Here is a 23,237-nt window from a genome sequence, read left to right as displayed (position 1 = left end):
CCTAAAGCTGTTTTTATCACGTTTTATGAATGTACACAAACATGGAGTCCAATGGATATGATTTTTAGTACTAAGTTTATTTATTAAATAAACACAAATGACGCAATTAATACATCAAAAATTACAAATGGTTTACCAAAGGAGGACAATCTGTTACTCAGGTTTGTGATGATTAGACAAGCGAAAGAGAAGGATCGGACGTTGATTGGATCGCTAGTCTAATATTTTTTCATATGTTGGTTGTTTCCCCCGTATACACTTGACTTACTATGGAAACTGACTTAAAACATTTTTTAGAATCTTTACCAATTTTAAAGTGGGTAGGACTTCCGGTGTGGCTGCGCAAATGGCGTGAAGTGAGAAGGAGCAGAGGGTCGTTTTTTCTGTTTTCCTAAGTGAACATTAATATTTGATACGAGGCATTGCAGATAGTTTTCTTAATTACGTGAAGACATTCGTGTTTTAGGTGAATTTCAGGTATTTTCCTCTTTGTTAAATGCAACAGACTGTAAGTCACTACTTTGCACAAGGAAATTCGGGAAGCTCGTGCAAGATGCCGAAGAGAAAAGATACGGAGAAGGAGAGTGCGCAAAATGATGAGGTGTCAAATAAAGAGTTAAAGGAACTTTTCTCTAATCTAATACAGAAGTTGGAGAGTTCAATGAACGAGAAGCTTACTGCGCTTGACAAAAAAGTTGAGGAAACGCTGATCGTTATTAAGGAGGAGATAACTGATATGAAAACAGCGCTTCAAAACCAAGATGACCGATTAACTGATTTAGAAAAGCTAAACACAGAGGTTATACAACCTCAAAGTAAAAAGGTAAGCCTTCTTGAGGCTTCTTTAAAAGAACTGCAAGATCATATTACATACCAAGAGTTAAGATCTCGGAAATACAACCTCTTATTTTATGGCATTCCTAAAGCAGAGAATGAAGTTTCAAACGAGGTTATTGTGAACTTTTTGAGTGAAAAATTGGGCATGTCAACAGCAGAGTCTATAATGATTAAAAACTCTCATAGGGTTCCAAAAAACCCCAACAGCAGTTACAAACCTGGAGCACCAGAAGCAGTCATTGTTAAATTCGTTCTTATGGAGGACCGTAATATGATACTAAATCATGCCAGAAACACTACCCTACCGAAAGGCTATGCAATACGAACAGATCTACCCGTGCATTTGAAGAGAAAGAGGGCAGAACTGGCTCAAAAGGCATATGAACTCAGGAAATCAGGAATGAAGACGAGAATCCGTGAAACGAGGGACGATGTGATTCTGGAGTATCGACAAAAAGGATCTAGATAAGAACAAGATTATTTGCAGGAGATGACAGGTTGTAGGAGTATGATATGGTGAAGGTTTTGTATATCTGTAAAGTGCTGAGTTATGCTACAGTTGGTATCGTGTTGTTTACTTGTCAAATAATAAGTATGTTTTAGATGCTATTAGAAAGATATACTAAGGTATGCTGCAGATGTTTAAAAGTAAAATACCAGTGTTTTGAGCTTTGGATGATATCTGTAAAATTCAGAGTTATGCCTTAGTTGTTAATAACTTGTAAAATGTTGAGAATTTTTGGTATCGTTATCTGTGAACTACTGTGTTATGTCATAGTTGATAACTTGTAACATATCTACATGTAGTATGTCTCAGGATATATATTTGTTTGGCAGCTTATGGTTTGCTGTATAAATTACATGGGGACATATTGGTTTTTTCTTTTTAATGTAATAAATACCTAAATTTCAACAAAGATTACAAAGATTACTGGTAGAAGTTCATAGAGGAGCTTGTATTTATTATTATTTTTTTTATGAGAGAACTACGGTTCACTATCTTATTTAGGTGGCTAAGTTAAATTAAAAAGACCCAATGCGATGTAATACATGAATTTTCTTGATTTGTTTTGTTACCATACAGGAAGTATTTTTCATTTTTGATATATGTGTGAAAGAATGGAGAGTATGCAACATGCATATTTTTTTGCCTTTATTCAACTGTGTAGTGTAATCTATGACTAAGTTAAAAATTACTTCTGTAAACTGCAGAGGTTTACATGATTCTATGAAAAGAAAGGATGTCCTAAACTATTTAAGAAATTTTAAATCATCTATTTATTGTTTACAAGACACCCACTGTACAGAATTAGAGAAAAATTCAGTTTATGCCCAATGGGGTAATGACATACTCATCAGCTCAGGAAAATCAGATGCAAGAGGGACTTTAACCCTTTTTAATAACACAAATGAAATAAAAATTTCTAAAGTTTATAGTGATAATGAGGGGAATTTCATTATATCAAATATAATGGTGGATAACAAGTACTCAATCACTTTGGTTAATTTATATGGTCACAATAAAGATAATCCTAAATTTTATGCAGAAATAAGTGATACTAGATCCGATCTCGTTGCGAGCAACGAGTGGGTCTTCCGTCCGATTTCGATGAGATGTGATTTTGATTGCTAAAACAAGGACTATCTCTGTATTTTGAAAGATGGAGAACATCAAACAATGTGTTTTGATATCACTCAAAGGTCAAATAGAGTGAAATTTAAACGATTTAAATTTTTCAAAAAATTTAAATTGAATTCAAATCTTAAAACAAAGACCATCTCTGTATTTTGAAAGACAGAGAACATCATAGAATGTGTTTTGAAATCTCTCAAAGGTCAAATAGACTGAGATTTAAACGATTTAAATTTTTCAAAAAATTTAAATTAAATCCATATGTTAAAACAAGGACTATTTCTGTATTTTGGGAGATGGACAACATAATACAATGTGTTTTGAAAGCACTCAAAGGTCAAATAGGGTGAGATTCAAACGATTTAAATTTTTCAAAAAATTAAATTGAATTCAAATGGTATAATCAAGGACTATGTTTACATTTTGAAAGATGGAGAACATCATGCAATGTGGTTTGAAATCTCTCAAAGGTCAAATAGAGTGGAATTTAAACGATTTAAATTTTTCAAAAAATTTAAATTGAATCCAAATGTTAAAAAAGGACTATCTTTGTATTTTGCAAGATGGAGAACATCATACAATGTGGTTTGAAATCTCTCAAAGGTCAAATAGAGTGAGATTTAAACGATTTAAATTTTTCAAAAAATTTAAATTGCTTCCAAATGTTAAAACAAAGACTATCTCTGTATTTTGAAAGATGGAGAACATCATACAATGTATTTTGAAATCTTTTAAAGGTCAAATAGAGTGGGATTTAAACGATTTAAAATTTTCAAAAAAATCAAATTGAATTCAAATCTTAAAACAAAGACCATCTCTGTATTTTGAAAGACAGAGAACATCATAGAATGTGTTTTGAAATTACTGAAAGGTCAAATAGAGTGAGATTTAAACGATTTAAATTTTTCAAAAAATTTAAATTAAATCCAGATGTTAAAACAAGGACTATCTCTGTATTTTGAAAGATGGAGAACATCATACAATGTGTTTTGAAATCTCTCAAAGGTCAAATAGAAAGAAATTTAAACGATTTAAATTTTTTCAAAAATTTAAATTGAATCCAAACGTTAAATCAAGGACTATCTCTGTATTTTGAAGGATAGAGAACATCATACAGTGTGTTTTGAAATCTCTCAAAGGTCAATTAGAGTGAGATTTAAACGATTTAAATTTTTCAAAAAATTTAAATTGCTTCCATATGTTAAAACAAGAACTATTTCTGTATTTTGAGAGACGGAGAACATCATACAATGTGTTTTGAAATCACTCAAAGGTTAAATAGAGTGAAATTTAAACGATTTAAATTTTTCAAAAAGTTTAAATTAAATCCAAATGTTAAAACAAGGACTATCTCTGTATTTTGGAAGATGGAGAACATCATATAATGTGTTTTGAAATCTTTCAAAGGTTAAATAGAGTGAGATTTAAACGATTTAAATTTTTAAAAAAATTTAAATTGAATCCAAATGTTAAAGCAAGGACTATCTCTGTATTTTGAAAGATGGAGAACACCATACAATGTGTTTTGAAACCTCTCAAAGGTCAATTAGAGTGAGATTTAAACGATGTAATTTTTTCAAAAAATTTAAATTGCACTGAAATATTAAACAAAAGTCAACTTACATATTTTGAAGGAAGAGAACATCATTTGTTGCGTTTTTTATGTTTGAGGAAGCAATTTGAATTTTTTGAAAAATTTAAATCGTTAAATTTCACCCTATTTGACCTTTGAGAGATTTTAAAACACATTGTATGATGTTCTCCATCTTTCAAAATACAGAGATAGTCCTTGTTTTAACGTTTGGATTCAATTTAAATTTTTTGAAAAATTTAAATCGTTGAAATCTCAGTCTATTTGACCTTTGAGAGATTTCAAAACACATTGTATGATGTTCTCCATCTTCCAAAATACAGAGATAGTCCTTGTTTTAACGTTTGGATTCAATTTAAATTTTTTGAAAAATTTAAATCGTTTAAATCTCAGTCTATTTGACCTTTGAGAGATTTCAAAACACATTGTATGATGTTCTCCATCTTTCAAAATACAGAGATAGTCCTTGTTTTAACGTTTGGATTCAATTTAAATTTTTTGAAAAATTTAAATTGTTTAAATTTCAGTCTTTTTGACCTTTGAGAGATTTCAAAACACATTGTTTGATGTTTTACATCTTTCAAAATACAGAGACAGTCCTTGTTTTAACATTTGGATTCAGTTTAAATTTTTTGAAAAAAATTAAATCGATAAAATTTTACTTTCTTTGACCTTTGAGAGATTTCACCTCATTGTATGATGTTCTCCATCTTTGGAAGCAGTTTTGAATTTTTTTAAAAAATTTAAATCGTTTAAATTTCACTCTTTTTGACCTCCAATAGACTCCAAATCACTCTCATTCATGTTCTCATTATTTTAGATGTCCTTGATTTCATATTTTAAGGCTTTTAAATTATTCCAAATTTGAAAATTTTTGAAGTTTTAAATGCTGTAATAAAAATTCATCAAGTAGGAGCTTACAGCTTTCAACATTAGAGGATATATCAAAATCTTACAATTTTAAAGGTTTTAAAATTTGAAATTACAGTATTCAAAACTTTCAATGATTTAAATTGAATACACAAATTTTCATAATCACAGGTACATTATGAAATCACTATTTCAGACTTAATTGAATGTCATTGCTTTCTTCTAGGTCACTGTGTATTAAACGTCGCTGAAGAAAATCGATAACTTATACATGGGCCGTCAAAATTCTCTAACACACCTGAGCTCATATTTTCTTTAAAATTGCACCTAAAATCAAAACAAATATACTGTAAGAAAGGTCACAGGAAGACCTATCAGACGGTGTAAAAAGTTTTAAAATCGGTCAAGAAATAAAAGAGTAAAGATTTTTTAAAAATAAAAGGATATCCGCCAAAGATGAAAGAGTACGGTCATCCACAAGTGTCCTTGATAATGAGTTTGACATGTCCTGTCAAAAAAAAAAGCTAACATACCTGAGCTCATATTTTCTTTATTAGTGCATTTACAAACAAAAGAAATACATTGTTGGAAAGGTCTCATAAAGATCTATTTGATGGTGTATAAAGTTCTAAAATCGGTCAAGAAATAAAAGAGTAATGCTTTTTAAAAGAAATCAAAGGATATCTGCCAAAGATCAAAGAGTATGGTCATACGCAAGTGTCCTTGACAATGATTTTGACATGTCCTGTCAAAACAAAAGGCTAACTTACCTGAGCTCATATTTTCTTTATTAGTGCACTTACAATAAAACCAAATATACTGTTGGAAAGGTCTCGTAAATATCTATTTGACGGTGTAAAAAGTTTTAAAATCGGTCAAGAAATAAAAGAGTAATGATTTTTTAAAGAAAAGTTCTTAAAGTACACTTGCACTCAAGTGACCTAACACACCTGAGCTTACATATTGTTTATTAATGTACTCACATGCAAAACAAATACATTTTTGGAAAGTTCTCGCCAAGATCTATTTTACAATATAAAAAATTTCAAAATTCGATTAAAAATTTTTTTTTGAAAAATTTAACTTTAAAATTTGAAAAATTTAAACATCTTCTTAAAATTTCAAAAGTCAGGTGCACATGTCAAGGTCACAATTCTATCATTCCTGAAAATTTCAAATTTCTATTTTGCGCAGTTTCTTCGGAGTAGGACAGACCGGAATTGCAGAAAAACGTCAAAAATACGTCATATTTCGCGACCGGAAGTGAAATCATCAAAAATGAAAAAAACGTCCCGAGGGAACATCGTTCCCTATCATCTCCGAAAGTTTCATAAAAATCCACCGAACCGTTACTGAGATACCGGTGTAGGAAAAAAAAATAATAATAATAACTAGATGAGATCTCGTTGCGAGCAACGAGTAGGTCTTCCGTCCGATTTTTCAATAAGATGAGATATGATTTTGACTATGATCTTTGTTGAAAGATAATAATATATAGACTTCCCTAATTAGATTTCATTCTTTTGATTTATATAACATTATCAAAGAGCTATAGATGACAGGCTTTTGGCCCCTCTGAGCCCCTAATTTGAGGAGTCAGCCCCTTTTTCTTGATATCAAATGAAAGATCTTGTGATTTTGAAGACTTTTTGTTCAACAACTATTCAGAGATTTCTTTTCGTTGTGGAGATATGCTGAATGGAAATATTTAGGGGCCACCTCTCCAAGTCCTTAATGGGGCCGTTTGACAAAAATTGAAAGGGTGCATATTATTTAGAATATTATTCTGACCATCTTTTGTTCAATATTGCTTATCAAAATGTTCCCCCTTTTCGAGATATAAAGCGTCAAAGATTTAGCATTCTGGCCCCTTGTGACCCCTTATTACGTAACATATGATCAGAATCTTATCATATATTGTTGTCAATCGTTAAGATAAGCATCTTTGCTTCAGTAATGTATTACAAATTATTGTTCGTTAAAGAGTTAGAGGTGAAAGAATTTTGGCCCCTCTGAGCCCCTAATTTGAGGGGTCAGCCCCCTTTTCTTGATATCAAATGAAAGATCTTGTGATTTTGAAGACTTTCTGATCAACAACTATTCAGAGATTTCTTTTCGTTGTGGAGATATGCTGAATGGAAATATTTAGGGGCCACCCCTCCAAGTCCTTAATGGGGCCGTTTGACAAAAATTGAAAGGGTGCATATTATTTAGAACATTATTCTGACCATCTTTTGTTCAGTATTGCTTATCAAAATATTCCCCCTTTTCGAGATATAAAGCATCAAAGATTTAGCATTCTGGCCCCTTGTGACCCCTTATTACGTAACATATGATCAGAATCTTATCATATATTGTTGTAAATCGTTAAGATAAGCATCTTTGCTTCAGTAATGTATTACAAATTATTGATCGTTAAAGAGTTATAGATGAAAGACTTTTGGCCCCTCTGAGCCCCTAATTTGAGGGGTCAGCCCCTTTTTCTTGATACCAATTGAAAGATCTTGTGATTTTGAAGACTTTTTGTTCAACAACTATTCAGAGATTTCTTTTCGTTGTGGAGATATGATGAATGGAAATATTTAGGGGCCAACCCTCCAAGTCCTTAATGGGGCCGTTTAATAAGAATTGAAAGGGTGCATATTATTTAGAACATTATTCTGACCATCTTTTGTTCAATATTGCTTATCAAAATATTCCCCCTTTTCGAGATATAAAGCATCAAAGATTTAGCATTCTGGCCCCTTGTGACCCCTTATTACGTAACATATGATCAGAATCTTATCATATATTGTTGTAAATCGTTAAGATAAGCATCTTTGCTTCAGTAATGTATTACAAATTATTGATCGTTAAAGAGTTATAGATGAAAGACTTTTGGCCCCTCTGAGCCCCTAATTTGAGGGGTCAGCCCCTTTTTCTTGATACCAATTGAAAGATCTTGTGATTTTGAAGACTTTTTGTTCAACAACTATTCAGAGATTTCTTTTCGTTGTGGAGATATACTGAATGGAAATATTTAGGGGCCACCCCTCTAAGTCCTTAATGGGGCTGTTTGACAAAAATTGAAAGGGTGCATATTGTTTAGAACATTATTCTGACCATCTTTTGTTCAGTATTGCTTATCAAAATATTCCCCCTTTTCGAGATATAAAGCATCAAAGATTTAGCATTCTGGCCCCTTGTGACCCCTTATTACGTAACATATGATCAGAATCTTATCATATATTGTTGTAAATCGTTAAGATAAGCATCTTTGCTTCAGTAATGTATTACAAATTATTGATCGTTAAAGAGTTATAAATGAAAGAATTTTGGCCCCTCTGAGCCCCTAATTTGAGGGGTCAGCCCCTTTTTCTTGATACCAATTGAAAGATCTTGTGATTTTGAAGACTTTTTGTTCAACAACTATTCAGAGATTTCTTTTCGTTGTGGAGATATGCTGAATGGAAATATTTAGGGGCCAACCCTCCAAGTCCTTAATGGGGCCGTTAAATAAGAATTGAAAGGGTGCATATTATTTAGAACATTATTCTGACCATCTTTTGTTCAGTATTGCTTATCAAAATATTCCCCCTTTTCGAGATATAAAGCATCAAAGATTTAGCATTCTGGCCTCTTGTGACCCCTTATTACGTAACATATGATCAGAATCTTATCATATATTGTTGTAAATCGTTAAGATAAGCATCTTTGCTTCAGTAATGTATTACAAATTATTGATCGTTAAAGAGTTATAGATGAAAGACTTTTGGCCCCTCTGAGCCCCTAATTTGAGGGGTCAGCCCCTTTTTCTTGATACCAATTGAAAGATCTTGTGATTTTGAAGACTTTTTGTTCAACAACTATTCAGAGATTTCTTTTCGTTGTGGAGATATGATGAATGGAAATATTTAGGGGCCAACCCTCCAAGTCCTTAATGGGGCCGTTTAATAAGAATTGAAAGGGTGCATATTATTTAGAACATTATTCTGACCATCTTTTGTTCAATATTGCTTATCAAAATATTCCCCCTTTTCGAGATATAAAGCATCAAAGATTTAGCATTCTGGCCCCTTGTGACCCCTTATTACGTAACATATGATCAGAATCTTATCATATATTGTTGTAAATCGTTAAGATAAGCATCTTTGCTTCAGTAATGTATTACAAATTATTGATCGTTAAAGAGTTATAGATGAAAGACTTTTGGCCCCTCTGAGCCCCTAATTTGAGGGGTCAGCCCCTTTTTCTTGATACCAATTGAAAGATCTTGTGATTTTGAAGACTTTTTGTTCAACAACTATTCAGAGATTTCTTTTCGTTGTGGAGATATACTGAATGGAAATATTTAGGGGCCACCCCTCTAAGTCCTTAATGGGGCTGTTTGACAAAAATTGAAAGGGTGCATATTGTTTAGAACATTATTCTGACCATCTTTTGTTCAGTATTGCTTATCAAAATATTCCCCCTTTTCGAGATATAAAGCATCAAAGATTTAGCATTCTGGCCCCTTGTGACCCCTTATTACGTAACATATGATCAGAATCTTATCATATATTGTTGTAAATCGTTAAGATAAGCATCTTTGCTTCAGTAATGTATTACAAATTATTGATCGTTAAAGAGTTATAAATGAAAGAATTTTGGCCCCTCTGAGCCCCTAATTTGAGGGGTCAGCCCCTTTTTCTTGATACCAATTGAAAGATCTTGTGATTTTGAAGACTTTTTGTTCAACAACTATTCAGAGATTTCTTTTCGTTGTGGAGATATGCTGAATGGAAATATTTAGGGGCCAACCCTCCAAGTCCTTAATGGGGCCGTTAAATAAGAATTGAAAGGGTGCATATTATTTAGAACATTATTCTGACCATCTTTTGTTCAGTATTGCTTATCAAAATATTCCCCCTTTTCGAGATATAAAGCATCAAAGATTTAGCATTCTGGCCTCTTGTGACCCCTTATTACGTAACATATGATCAGAATCTTATCATATATTGTTGTAAATCGTTAAGATAAGCATCTTTGCTTCAGTAATGTATTACAAATTATTGATCGTTAAAGAGTTATAGATGAAAGACTTTTGGCCCCTCTCAGCCCCTAATTTGAGGGGTCAGCCCCTTTTTCTTGATATCAAATGAAAGGTCGTAACATTCTGCACAACTTTTCTTCTATATGTTTTAACAAATTCTTAACAGGTGTGAAGATATGAAAGAAAAGGTTTGAAATTTTGTGAGATGTTTCTGAGACATTTTTTGAGTCCTACCGAGCTTCGGCGCCTTTTGCGCTAGAGAGATTTGGACACCTGCCTGCAAATCTACAAACCTTCCCCTACCTTCACTGAAAATCTTGAATCAATATCTTAAGTCGTTTCGGAAAAGTTTCCAGGACAAGCCGACCCTCTAAAAATCAGAAAATCCTAAATATCTCGAGATGGAAAGTGACGTCATCAACGAAAAAAATTTCCAATAAGGTTCAGATCAATACCTATCAGATCTGAAAGTTTCATGAAAATCGGCCAAGACATTTTCGAGAACTCGCGTGCACAAAATCGGTAAGAATAATAATAATAATAATAATAATAATAATAGGGAAAAAGAAACCGAACGAAAACAATAAGGTCTTCCGTTGGAGACGGAAGACCTTAATAAGAAAAGGAAACAATACAATAATAGAAGGGTCTTCCGCTGAAGACGGAAGACCCTAAAAATGGATGATTTTTTTGATACTGACTTTATAATTATGTGTGGAGACTGGAATGTAGTACAAGATTACCAGTTAGACTGTTACAATTATGTTAGAGAAAACAATCCCAAAAATAAACTTGAAATTGAAAAATTAAAATCAAAATTCAATTTAGTAGATCCTTGGAGAATCAAAAACCCAGATGCTAAAAAATATACATGGAGTAGGAAGAACCCAGTAAAACAGGCTAGACTTGACTTTTTTTTAGTATCAGAGGAACTCTTATCAATTATAAATGATGTTCACATGATGCCAGGCTATAGGACTGATCACTCTATCATAGAATTAGATATTACTATTAATGAATTTAAACGTGGAAAGGGATTCTGGCGTTTTAACAATTCCTTATTGAGAAACAAAGAATTTGTGACAAATGTTAAAAAAATTATAAGGGAAACGGATAATGAATATCGTATTGATGAATCAATGTTAGGAATACCAGATAATCTTTTTCTTGATGTTCTATTAATGAAAATAAGGGATATGGCAATACAATTATCTGCAAATTTGACCCGAGAAAGGAGGGATCACAAAGCAAAGATTGGAAATCAACTTAGAATTTTACATGATATGTATAATAATTACCCTTTGTCAATTTATCTAGATATGATAAGTGACCTTGAGACAGAATTAGAGAAAATTAGAAAATATGAATTGAAGGGGCTATTGTTAAGAAGTCATTGTAAATGGATAGAAGATGGGGAGAAACCTACAAAATATTTTTGTGCCTTAGAAAAAAGAAATTATGTCAATAAAAATATTAGCAATTTAATCAATAATGATGGTAAATATGTAAATAAGCAAGCAGATATCTTAGAAGAAGTAAGGAACTTTTACAAAAAATTATATGAAAACAAAGATCAGGAGCTTGATGATGTAAATCTTGAAGACTTATTCCAAAACTTTGAGGTTCCTAAAATAAATAATGATATGAAAAACATTTTAAATGCTGAAATTACAAAACAAGAAATACTTCAAGCTCTTAAAAATTTTAAGAACGACAAAACACCTGGAACTGACGGTTTTACAGCAGAATTTTTCAGGTTTTTTTGGACAGATATTAATTCATATATTCTCAAATCCTTTAATTACAGCTATGAAGTAGGTCAATTATCCTATACTCAGATGCTTGGAATTATTTCTATTCTACCAAAAGGCAATAAGCCAAGGGAACAATTAAAAAATTGGCGACCAATTACATTATTGAACATTACATATAAACTCTTATCTAGTGTCTTAGCAAATCGAATGAAACCAATTCTGTCAAAAGTAATACATGAAAATCAAAAAGGGTTTCTTGCTGGTAGATATATTGGTGAAAACTCAAGGTTATTATATGACATCATACATTATTGTAAAGAGAATGATCATTCAGGTCTTGTTTTATTGATTGACTTTGAGAAAGCATTTGACTCTATTTCTTGGAGATTTATTTTTAAAGTACTCAGATTTTTTAATTTTGGTGAGAATTTTTTAAAATGGATAAAGATTTTGTTTAGAGAACCTAAGTTATGTGTTATTCAAAATGGTATTTTTTCTGAATTTTTCCAAATGGGACGAGGTTGTAGGCAAGGTGACCCAATTTCACCTTACTTGTTCCTACTATGTGCAGAAATAATGGGAATTATGATTAGAAATAATAAATTAATAAAGGGCATTGTTATTGAAGATAAAGAATATAAACTACTACAATATGCTGATGATACAGTTTTATTAATGGATGGTTCAGAAGACTCAATTAGATCAGCTTTGTCTCTAGTCAATCAGTATTCCAAATTCTCTGGACTGAAGCCAAATTATGATAAAACTCAATGTATTAGGATTGGATCTACTGTTCATACTGATGATAACTTGTGTGATAAATATCAAAACTTGATGTGGTCACAGGAACCATTTACAGTGTTAGGTATAGCATACTGTGTAGATCTAGACACAAACACTATGTTTGATTTGAATTTTTTGCCAAAGATTGACTCTGTCAAAAAGCTTATATCATCATGGTCTAGAAGACATTTATCAACGGCAGGTCGTATAACAGTAGTAAAAACCTTGCTTTTACCTAAATTTAGTCACTTATTAATTAGTTTACCGAGCCCTTCTAAAGAAAAACTCAAAGAAATTGAAGCTATATTTTTTCATTATATCTGGAATACCAAAACGGCTAGGGTGGCTAAAAATATTATATGCCAAAGTTATGAAAACGGTGGTATGAGAATGACATGTCTTGATTCATTTTGTAAAAGTTTAAAAATTACATGGATTCGCAGATTGTTTGATAGTTCATGTAAATCAGCCTGGAAAGAATTGCTAAAAGATTTAATTCCTGACATTAAATATTTAGTTATTTATGGTAGGGATTTTTCAAAAAAACTTAAGAAAGATACGGAAAATGTTTTCTGGAATGATGTTTTTTCAGCATTGTTGGATTTGAGATTATGTATTGATGATCAAACATCTATTTTAAGTCCCATATGGTATAATCCATCAATATGTATAAACAACAGAAGTGTTTGTTATAAGTCATGGCTGAGACAAGGTATACAATTTGTTTTTGATTTTTATGATACAAATGGGACTTTGTTAGGATACCAAGACTTTTGTAAACAATATAATTTAAAAACACCTTTTACAATGTTTTTAGGCATAACAAATTGTATTAGAAAATTGCAGTTGAATTATGATCATAAGATAATTCAAAGAAATCAACCTTTCTTCCCAAAATTCTTACAAACAATAACAAAAAGCAAACAAGGTGCAAGAGATTTCTATGATGTTTTTATTAGTCAGAAATACAAAAAACCAAAAAGTGAAATGAAATGGGAAAAAATTTTAGAACTTAATGTTGATGAATTTTGGTGGAAAAAACAAAACATTCTGTTTTTTAACATAACAAATGATATACAGTTAAGATGGTTCCACTATAGAATTGTACATAGAATTTTAGCTACAAATACATATTTACACAAAATTGGTGTTACTGACTCAGATTTATGTAGTTTTTGTAAGAAACACCCAGAGACACTTTGTCATCTTTTTTGGGAATGCGAGTGTGTTGCAGAAATTTGGGAAAATGTACTGGAGTGGATGAAAGAACAGTTTGGAGTTGATATATCTCTAAACAAAGTTGATGTTTTGTTGGGAAAACATTATAAATATAACAATATATTTAATTTAGTAGTATGTATAATAAAAAAGCATATTTATAGAAATAGATGCAAAAAATGTGTACCATCTTTTGAGAGGGTCAAACAAGAGGTTATGTATTATTTTAATTGTGAAAAATATATTTATAAGAAAAATGGGGAAATGGACAGTTTTAAAAAACGATGGAATTTGATAATGTTTTAATATGATTAATATATTTGAAAAAACAATGCAGTTACAGATGTACATCAACTTTTCACTGATTATATTAAGATTTCAGTTGTTAAATATTATTATAAATATAATCATATGCATGTTATGTAGCGAATGGTGTGTGAATGATATGTGAAAAAAATGTCCTGTCACATTATGATTGTGTAATATATATGTGTATTATGTATGTTACTTAGTGAACCCAGGGCCCCAACCCTGGCACTATTATATACTTGGACATGTGATGGGGCAATAAAAAAAAAAAAAAAAAAAAAAAAAAAAAAAAAAAAAAAAAAAATTTTAAAGTGGGTAGCGGCATTTCTATGCATGTCCGATTTCGCTGCCGTTTATTAACTAAATAATTCAAAAAATGATTTGAAGATAATAGACCATATTATTAAACGATGTTCACTGAAAAACAATCATTGAAGCCATCAAAAAATTAAGGACCACAATAGGTGAGAACAGCTGTGCACCAGGTGATTGGTCACTAATTACTGTATATACACAGCCATAGGCGATAACGGGTGTTTACATGTGTAGATAACAACACGCTAATTACCTGTATGCATATTTAAGTTATTTCTTGATAAGTTTTTGATAAAAATATTTACTTTAAAATAAGAAAAAATACACATCCGAGTAACCGAGTACCATTCTTAGTATTCGATACTCGGACGTTCGATCGAGTACCCGGTTAACCGGGTACTCGTTGACATCCCTAATATATATATATATATATATATATATATATATATATATATATATATATATATATATATATATATATATATATATATATATATATATACTGTAAAAAATGTGCTTAGGAATTAAACACTTCCATTACGTGTTTAGATCTAAACGTGTTTGATATTGTGTTTAACAACAAAACACTTATGTTTAAATGTATTAAAAATCTATACGCGTTTAGATATTGAACATGTTTTTTGTTTTAAATTCGGTTAAGTGCAGAGTTATCTTCCCGGAAATGATACCTATTTGAACGTTAATAAGCGCGGTTGTCGAAACAAAGAAAATCGCAACAAAACAGTAAACGATGTTTTCAAGAAAGCTGATGAGAACTTGAGTGCCAACCACCGCAGAAATAGTGAAAAACACGTGAAAGGCTCATTGTTATTGCTATAGGGTATGTATGCCTTTGTTTTTATATAAAATAAACATGATGAGCAAAGTAAATAACATTGCACTTTATATCAAGGATGCCTTTCGGTGTCATATCATGTATTCATTAATGAGAGTAAATATTGAATCTATAGTTACAATAATATTTATTTAAACATTTTTATTATATGCTTAGTAATTAAATAAATGTAAAACTTCAGCATGTTCAGTGAGGAGCACATACTGTTACTTAAATGCAACGTACGTCCTTTCTTACAGGTTAACTTAATTGGGTAGCCGAGAGAAAGAACACAATTCATTTCTGATAATGGATGTGAATTATACTGCCGTAGAAAATACCTTCAAGCTTATCCAGATACTCTGCTGCTTTGTTTACATCACGACGGATTTGAAATAGTGATCCATATTGCATCACATTGCAAGAAGCACACCATAGCTGGAGTCTTTTACATTTATATTTACTTTGTATTATGCTACTGGTACAAAATGCAGGCAATTCAACAACTTGGATGTTACTAACTCTAGATGCCAGATAGTTTTGTATGTCAAAACTTCTTAAAGACTTTGTAACAAACAACGGAAACTATTCACAAGTATAAGGAATTCCATCGATCAATGATTCCGTGACTGCGTCAGGACACTTTACTTTATTTAGGCCTTTTTTATCATTTTAATATGATGTTTAGAAGTAAATAAAACTTAAAACGGACACACCTGTTATATTTTGTTTTTCTTGCAGATCCTTGTTTAAAACATTGAAGTGTTTAGCTTCTAAACGCGAATCTAAGTGTTTAGAATCGTGTTTAAACTCTAAATATGTAAGTATTTAGGTTTAAAACACTTTCCATTTTGTGTATTGAAATTCAACATGTTTAAAATTTAAACGCATTAAAAAAAGTGTGACAAGAAAGTGCTTAGGAATGTGTCTATCATCTAAACACATTTTTTACAGTGTAGAGAGAGAGAGAGAGAGAGAGAGAGAGAGAGAGAGAGAGAGCAAAATAATTTTGTATGGGTAATATTACTTACATGTATGTTCTCGATGCAATAAATCATGATATACAATGTACACATATATATAGGTATCCCTTTTTGGACTTGGGATCTTATCATAATGCACTTTATTAACGACGATTTGATCTTATCAGTAGTCAGTCTACAGAATAATGACCCTTCTTGCTTCGTATTTATCATCTGTGTTGCTTTTTGTATCTGCACATTTTATATGCTCTGGTGAGTTTACCTTCTTTCATTAAATCTTTTTCAAAAAGTTATCCAATAAAAATGTGTTTAAAAATCTTTCATAATTTTAGTAGCAAGTCAGAAGTTTCTCGAATTCATTTATTTATCACAGCTAGTTTTACTAGAGGAAAATTCAGATAAGAAATATATTTACTATCAGAACATAATATTAGATACGATGTACTTGTAGTAAAATTCCTTGGATGCAAAACGGCAAAAAGTTTTCCTTAGTTTTTGTAAATTGATGTACTTTGGATTTTCCTGAAGTTAAAAATATTTAAATTCCCACATGTTTAATTTTTTTTAATATTATTTTTTGTGCAACTGTATATAAATCCCTTCCACTATTCTCTATTGAAGATGTTCTTTTTCAGTGCGAGGCGACTGCCGAGATGGATGGACAAAGTTTCAAGGAAGCTGTTATTTATTCGCTAGTGAAGCAGCGACTTGGGCGGAAGCCGTGGTAAAATACTTTGTAGAAGCAAAATAATGAATGACAATGATGAATTACCAGTAATTGTAAATAATAAGAATGAAAATGTCTGTTATAGTCATATTGCCTCAGTATGAACTCGAATCTTGTTGAAATTGGGAGCGCCACCGAGAATGCATTTTTAGAAGGAGAACTTAAGATCATACATGGTCATGGTACGAATTTTCTTTTCAAATTATTGTACATATTCTTTACGAAGAACTTTTCACAACGTGCATTTGTATGTTTAATTTTGGAATGCTTCAAACATTTGGATATATAACCGTATCTGAATTCCTAGATTCCCATTCTAAGAATCAAAATGAAGTGTCTTACTGGTTGGGAGGAAATGATATGGAAATTGAGGGATCCTTCACGTGGGCCAAAAGTGGTAACCCTGTGACCTTTACGGACTGGAATCCAGGGCAACCAGACGACTATAGCAACGGCGAGGACTGTATAGAGCTTCAAGGGGCCATGGACTACCACTGGAATGACCTTCCCTGCACCAACAGACATAGATTTATCTGCGAATCTTCGTAAGTCTTCGTAAATCTTTGATAAGTTCTTGATTCCTTTTCAAAATTTCCAAAAGAAAATATTGATAATTCCTAACTCCTCGTCCGTTATTAGAGAAGTTTGTGATGATTGCATAATTATTCTGAGTTTATATTTGAATGGATAATTTAATTGTATCGCTTTTTATTGAAATCACATTTTTCTTTATGCGAAATATATTTTATTTTAATTATTTATTTTAAAAATATTTTCAATAGTTTTGACCGCTTCTTATCTATCAGAGAGAGAGAGAGAGAGAGAAACAAGAGCACTAAGAGACAACAACCTTTGGTTATTTTCTTTATCAATATTTAATAATCCTTTAGAAATTAAAACTTTAATCTTTGACCTTTTTCTTAAAACTAACCATTATTTAACAAGTTGCATAACATGTTTTCAATTTTTACTAGTCCCAAAGTACAATGTCTTTAGTGTTTGTAAATGAATTCATCTTTCAAAAAATATTCTGAAGACCACTATTGTGACGCGATGGTGATGTTTTATTTAAAGTTTGCTGTTCTGTATCAGCAATACAGAACGAGACTACAGTGGGCGGAGCTATTTCTCGTTTTGTATTAGCCCTGTATACTGTGTTGTATTAGCCAACTTTTCTGTATTTAAAATACAGCACGGTCTAAAAATAAATCTAATTCAATATGTCGAAAGCACGTACAAATAGTAAATGCTGATTTTTTTCCTTTTATGAATTTTGGGTTAATATTTCCTTGTGGATGTAAAATGTCAAATTTTCTCAATCACTTTTAAGAACTTATTCCACACAGAATCTAACGGTACACGTTACTTAGATCCAAACGAAAAGGAATCTTCACAGTTATGGAAAACTGATGCTGTGTTGAATAAATTCTCAAAACCTGTTTGCTTTCCCTGCATAGCTTTTGTATGTCCCCTTCAGAACGGTAAAGCCAATCGTTCACGGTTGCAGCATCCATTAAGTGAAATTCCATACCTCTCCTTTTTTCCACTGTTCTCGATCATTTACATCCATTTTTAAGTGCTTTGATTTTTAAAAAACTCTTCTTAAATCCTTATCACTGACGAGTTACTACATATCTATCAATTCGTGTTGAATGTCGCATTTCAATGAGAAAATAAAAATCCGTGACATTAAACATAGAAATCTGTCTGTATCGCATGTATTTGTATCTAGGTTAACTGAGATTTTGAAACTCCTCGAATATTTCAGGATCAATCTCCATAATGTCATAAATCTGCAAAAAGGTCAAATCGTCTAGCTTATCTGTTAAGAAATCAAAAGAGCTCAAATCAAATGCGTCTACCACCTTCTCAAAACTAATTTGACTGTTTTTACGTTGTATACTGCGGATGCTACACAGCTAAAAGTGGGAGGTGCTTATTTTGATTGATTCGTGTCATAAATCATTAAGAGAACTCGACAGATTCTCTATCGTAAATACAAATTTGGTTCGGAGTCTCATGCTACGCACTCGTCCACCCCCAAATTTGTATCTACGATAGGGAACCCGCCTCGTCCTTTCAATAACGCTTAATGACAGAAGGATTAGTTTTTTAGGTCACCTGAGTTTACTCAGATGACCTATTGCTATCCGTTTTCGTCCGTCGGCGTGCGTTGTGCGACGTGCGTTAACATTTGAACATTTTCTGCTTCTTTTTTGAAACCGCTCGATCAACCAATTTCAACCAATTTTGGCATATGGCATCTATGGATGAAGGGGGACAAAATTTGTGAATTTCATTGTCCCTGCCCCCCCCGGGGGGGGCTGAGGGGTGGGGCCAAACACACTAAAATTAATGCAATCTTTAAAAATCTTCTTCTTTACTCATGGACATTAAGCAGTCAAACTGTTGGCATGATTGTAATAAGCATTGAGTCAGGGTGAGGGGTTCTGGCGCTAGGGTGGGGCTCGCAGCATGATTATATAGTGAAAATGCATTAATTGTTTAAAAATCCTCTCCTCTGCTCCTGGGTATTAAGCCGATGAACTAAGTACATAGTTATTATGTTGAGGGGAGCCTCTTTTAAAATTATGAATTTCATGGCCCCTGGGTCAGGGGTTCTGGTGTTAGGGCGGAGTTCTAATGATAATATAGTGAAAATGCATTAATTCTTTGAAAATCTTCTCTTCTGGTCCTTGGTATTAAACCAATGAACTAAGTACATGCACATAGTTATGATGAGGAGGGGGGCCTCTTCTAAAATTATGAATTTCATGGCCCCTGGGTTAGGGGTCCTGGTGTTAGGGCGGGCTCTAATGGTAATATAGTGAAAATATATTAATTCTTGAAAATCTTCTTCTCTGCTCCTGGGTATTAAGCCGATGTATGAAGTAGATAGTTATAATAAAGAAGGGTGCCTCTTCTAAAATTATGAATTTCATGGCCCTTGGGTCAGGGGTTCTGGTGTTAGGGCGGGGCTCTATTGATCATAAAGTGAAAATGCATAAATTCTTTAAAAATCTTCATCTCTCCCACTGTATATAAAGAAGATAAACTAGGTCCATGATTATGATGATCAAGGGTGCCTTTTCCATAATTGTGAAATTTGTGGCCCCAGGGTCAGGGGTTCTGCGGGGAAGGGGGGTCTCTATTGATTAAATAGTGAAAGTGCATAATTTATTTAAAAACCTTCTTCTGTGCTCCTAGGTATTAAGCAGATAAACCTAATATATATAGTTATGATGATCAAGGGTGCCTCTTCCAAAATTGTGAAATTTGTGGCCTCAGGGTGAAGGGTTGTGCGAGGGGGGGGGGGGGGCTCCATTGATTATATAGTGAAAGTGCATTATTTCTTTGAAAATCTTATTCTCTGCTCCTAGGTATTAAGCAGATAAACGAAGTATATAGTTATGATGAGCAAGGGCAACTCTTTCAAAATTATGTATATCTTGGTTAACGTTCCTGGGTCAGCGGTTCTGGTGTTAGGGCGGGGCTATATTGAATACATAGTGAAATGGCATTAATTCTTTGAAAATCTTCGCTCCTGGGTATATAGCAGATAAACTAGGTGCATGTTTATGATGATTAAGGATGTCTCTTCCAAAACTGTGAAATTTGTGGCCCCAGGGGTTCCTGTTGGGGTGGGGGTCTATTAAATGTATAAAGTAATGCATCTTTTTGTTGAAAATCTACTCTGTCCCAAGGTATTTAACAGAAAAACTAATTTCATTTATCTTTTCTAAAAAATTAAAATTCATAACTCCGGTGTCAAGGATTTTGGTGTTAGGGTGAGGCTCTTTTGAATATATAGTAGAAATGCATTATTTATTTGAAAATCTTCTTTACGCATTGTTAAGGAAACATACTAAGTACATGGTTATGATGAGCAAGAGTGCCTCTTCCAAAATTGTGAATATCTTGGCCCCTGGGTCAAGGATAATTGGTATTAGGGTGGGGCTGTATTGAATCTATAGTGAAAATTTATTATTTCCTTGAAAATCTTCTCTGCTCCTGGGCATGTAGGAGGCAAATAGAGTTTATAAAGTTGTAATAAACAGGGATGTTTTTACCAAATTTTGAAATTCTGTACCCTTTGGTCAATTTATTTATTTCGACTGAAAGAAGTTATTCCCCTTTGCTATTCACCTATAATAGTTAATCACTGTAAATAATGTAACTTAAAAGGTCAATTGAATAACAGAATTATACAAGAAATTTTATAATATTTAATACAAAAGTACTTTCATAGTTTTTAATGGTCAGGCAAACTTTTGAGTAATAGATAAATGAAAATGGGACAAAATTAAGATATCTCTGTACAATAAATAATCTTTAAAGATCAAGAGAGGCCAATGCGAGGGGGGATGAATTGTGTTCACTAATAGCGCTCTAGAACTATTGTTTTGTTTAGTCCGCATGAGGATAGTGACAAATGGGGAAAGTACAGGCAAATAAATAGATCAACTTTAAGATTTGTAATTGAGAACTGAATTAATATGTTGCTGATCCCTGATCATCCTATTTCTCTTGCTTTTGGGCAAAAAAGCTTTATTTATCAGCTTATTTTGTTTTAATCTATGGATCATTACATTATACTCAGGTGACGGTTAAGACCCTTGGGCCTCTTGTTTATCAAATAAATCAAGAGTATGATGTCCCTTAGATTGACAAATACAGGAAAACACTGTTTTATTGGTGTTTCAAAAAGTTTTTTGGCTGTTTACAAAGTACAGGTACAATACATTTTTCTGTTCCATCATAATATTCAGAACTTCATTTAGGAATCATAAATGAATTTAATGAATTAAAATGAATTTAGATTATGATTTGATTTTATTTACGTGTTTTCTCTACAAAGGCTCCTAGATGATGGTGCCATATCAAGTGTGATCGGAAGACGATGATAACATCCAGGATCCTAGCCTCATTTTGTTTTGTTTCTCTGGTTATAAACGAATAAGAAAACAACGAATTCTGTTGTCTTTGCCACTGAAAGATTTAAAGGGAAGGAGGGGGCTAATTTTTATCTACATCTCTGTATCGTTGCCTACAACTTTAACTTTTAAAACAAACAAATCTCCTAATAATTGACATTAAGCTAGTCCGATCCTAAGGATCTGAAAAACAACATCCTCGCAAGCAAGGGGTCCTGAGTCAACACTATGCCGTTGGACTCCTGGCATATTTCATTCAATATTCGTGGGCTTGCTTCTCTCATTGAGAAGCACCAATCAAATTAAAGCTTTCATAAATAGTTAGACAAGGATTCAGTTGACACCTCAAATGCACGTGTTACAAGTTGTTTATCATAGAATGGCTTAATGTGATTGGTTGAGAGAAAAGAAAAACAATCAAGATTTTGTAATTTTTCCGAAAGACGTAGCTACAGTCAGTCCACATGTATAACAAACATTAATCAAGCGAAAAATCTATCGGTACAAAATAATTCGGGAGCAGAGGAAACACGGACCTCTAATAAGCATCTCCTGTATACCAGTCACACCCATCCTGTGCTCCTGTCATGATCGAGTAAATAAAAAAAATCCAAGAATCCGTAGACAATTCAGTGTAAAAAACATGAATATTAAAATTCATGATATGTTTTTACGTTTGAATTGACATTCATAATCATGCCTAAGTTCTATAAAATTAAGACTGAACTTTTATAATTCTAAAGTGCACATGTATTTATATTTATTGAAATTATTTGTAATGTATATTCTTCTTTTCAATATATGTCTGAAATTACAATCAATCAAAGATTAAGATTTGGGGTATTTTCAAGATATGGCAGTCAATTACCTTTAAAATCACGAGGACTTTTTTTTCTTTTTTGTCATGTGCGGAGAAGAGATAGAGCGGAAGTTATATTGAAAACTTGGAATTTCCCGTAACCAGCTGATGTCGCGACTTTCTTTACGTCTTGCACCATTATCACCGACAACTAAACATCCACCTGATTCGAAGAGTAACCCGTGATTCTCAGTTCAAACTAGATGATGTTTGTTGGTGATAAACAGCGCAACTTGCAAATTAGTGAATATAAAAATCTTCCTGTAACAAATCTACCGAGGATCCAAGATTTTGCAAATCGATAGTCGTCTGCTTCAACTTGCTACAGTAAATATACAAAATATAACACCGGGTTTTAAAAAACCCTTTCCATCTTATACGTGAAAAGAAGAAAACACTCGCTGTGGCCTTCAACTCGACATTTAGATATCGACGACGTAATGTCAGTTAACAATGGTTATTTCCATTCTTTTGTCGATATGATATATCCCGGTGAGCTTGAAATAAAAGATACCACAGAGTCTGACACATCTGTTTCATATTTGGATATTTTACTAGAAAAAGACTTAATGATAATC

At 32.4% G+C, this 23,237-nt stretch overlaps 2 protein-coding genes across 2 annotated transcripts in view; both read left to right on the top strand.

The window, feature by feature from the left end:
• The first annotated feature begins 175 nt into the window (after window positions 1–175).
• The window catches only part of LOC133175867 (uncharacterized), a 169,173-nt gene continuing 146,111 nt past the window's right edge, over window positions 176–23,237 (top strand). Inside the window, exon 1 of the mRNA XM_061311008.1 lies at window positions 176–1,680. Within this exon, the coding sequence (XP_061166992.1) occupies window positions 497–1,306 (810 nt within the window). The 5' untranslated portion in view covers window positions 176–496 and the 3' untranslated portion in view covers window positions 1,307–1,680. The remainder of the gene's footprint in view (window positions 1,681–23,237) is intronic.
• On the top strand, window positions 12,372–17,415 carry LOC133175657 (echinoidin-like). The gene is made up of 4 exons (XM_061310768.1): window positions 12,372–12,561; window positions 16,775–16,863; window positions 16,952–17,048; window positions 17,174–17,415. The coding sequence occupies exons 1-4, from the start codon at window positions 12,372–12,374 to the stop codon at window positions 17,413–17,415; spliced, it is 618 nt and encodes a 205-aa protein (XP_061166752.1).

The sequence above is a fragment of the Saccostrea echinata genome, unplaced genomic scaffold, assembly GCF_033153115.1.
Source record: "Saccostrea echinata isolate AGI-Se365-2 ecotype Australia unplaced genomic scaffold, CSIRO_AGI_Sech_v1 ptg000064l, whole genome shotgun sequence".
Taxonomy (NCBI): domain Eukaryota; kingdom Metazoa; phylum Mollusca; class Bivalvia; order Ostreida; family Ostreidae; genus Saccostrea; species Saccostrea echinata.
This window is presented reverse-complemented; position numbering and strand designations above follow the sequence as displayed.

Bases quoted from the DNA above. Each gene is read 5' to 3' on its own strand.
- LOC133175657 (XM_061310768.1), top strand. From the start codon at position 12,372: ATGGATGGTTCAGAAGACTCAATTAGATCAGCTTTGTCTCTAGTCAAT. The intron at 12,562-16,774 runs GTATAGCATACT...GTTCTTTTTCAG, and splicing joins GGAACCATTTACAGTGTTAG to TGCGAGGCGACTGCCGAGAT. The intron at 17,049-17,173 runs GTACGAATTTTC...CTGAATTCCTAG, and splicing joins TAAGATCATACATGGTCATG to ATTCCCATTCTAAGAATCAA.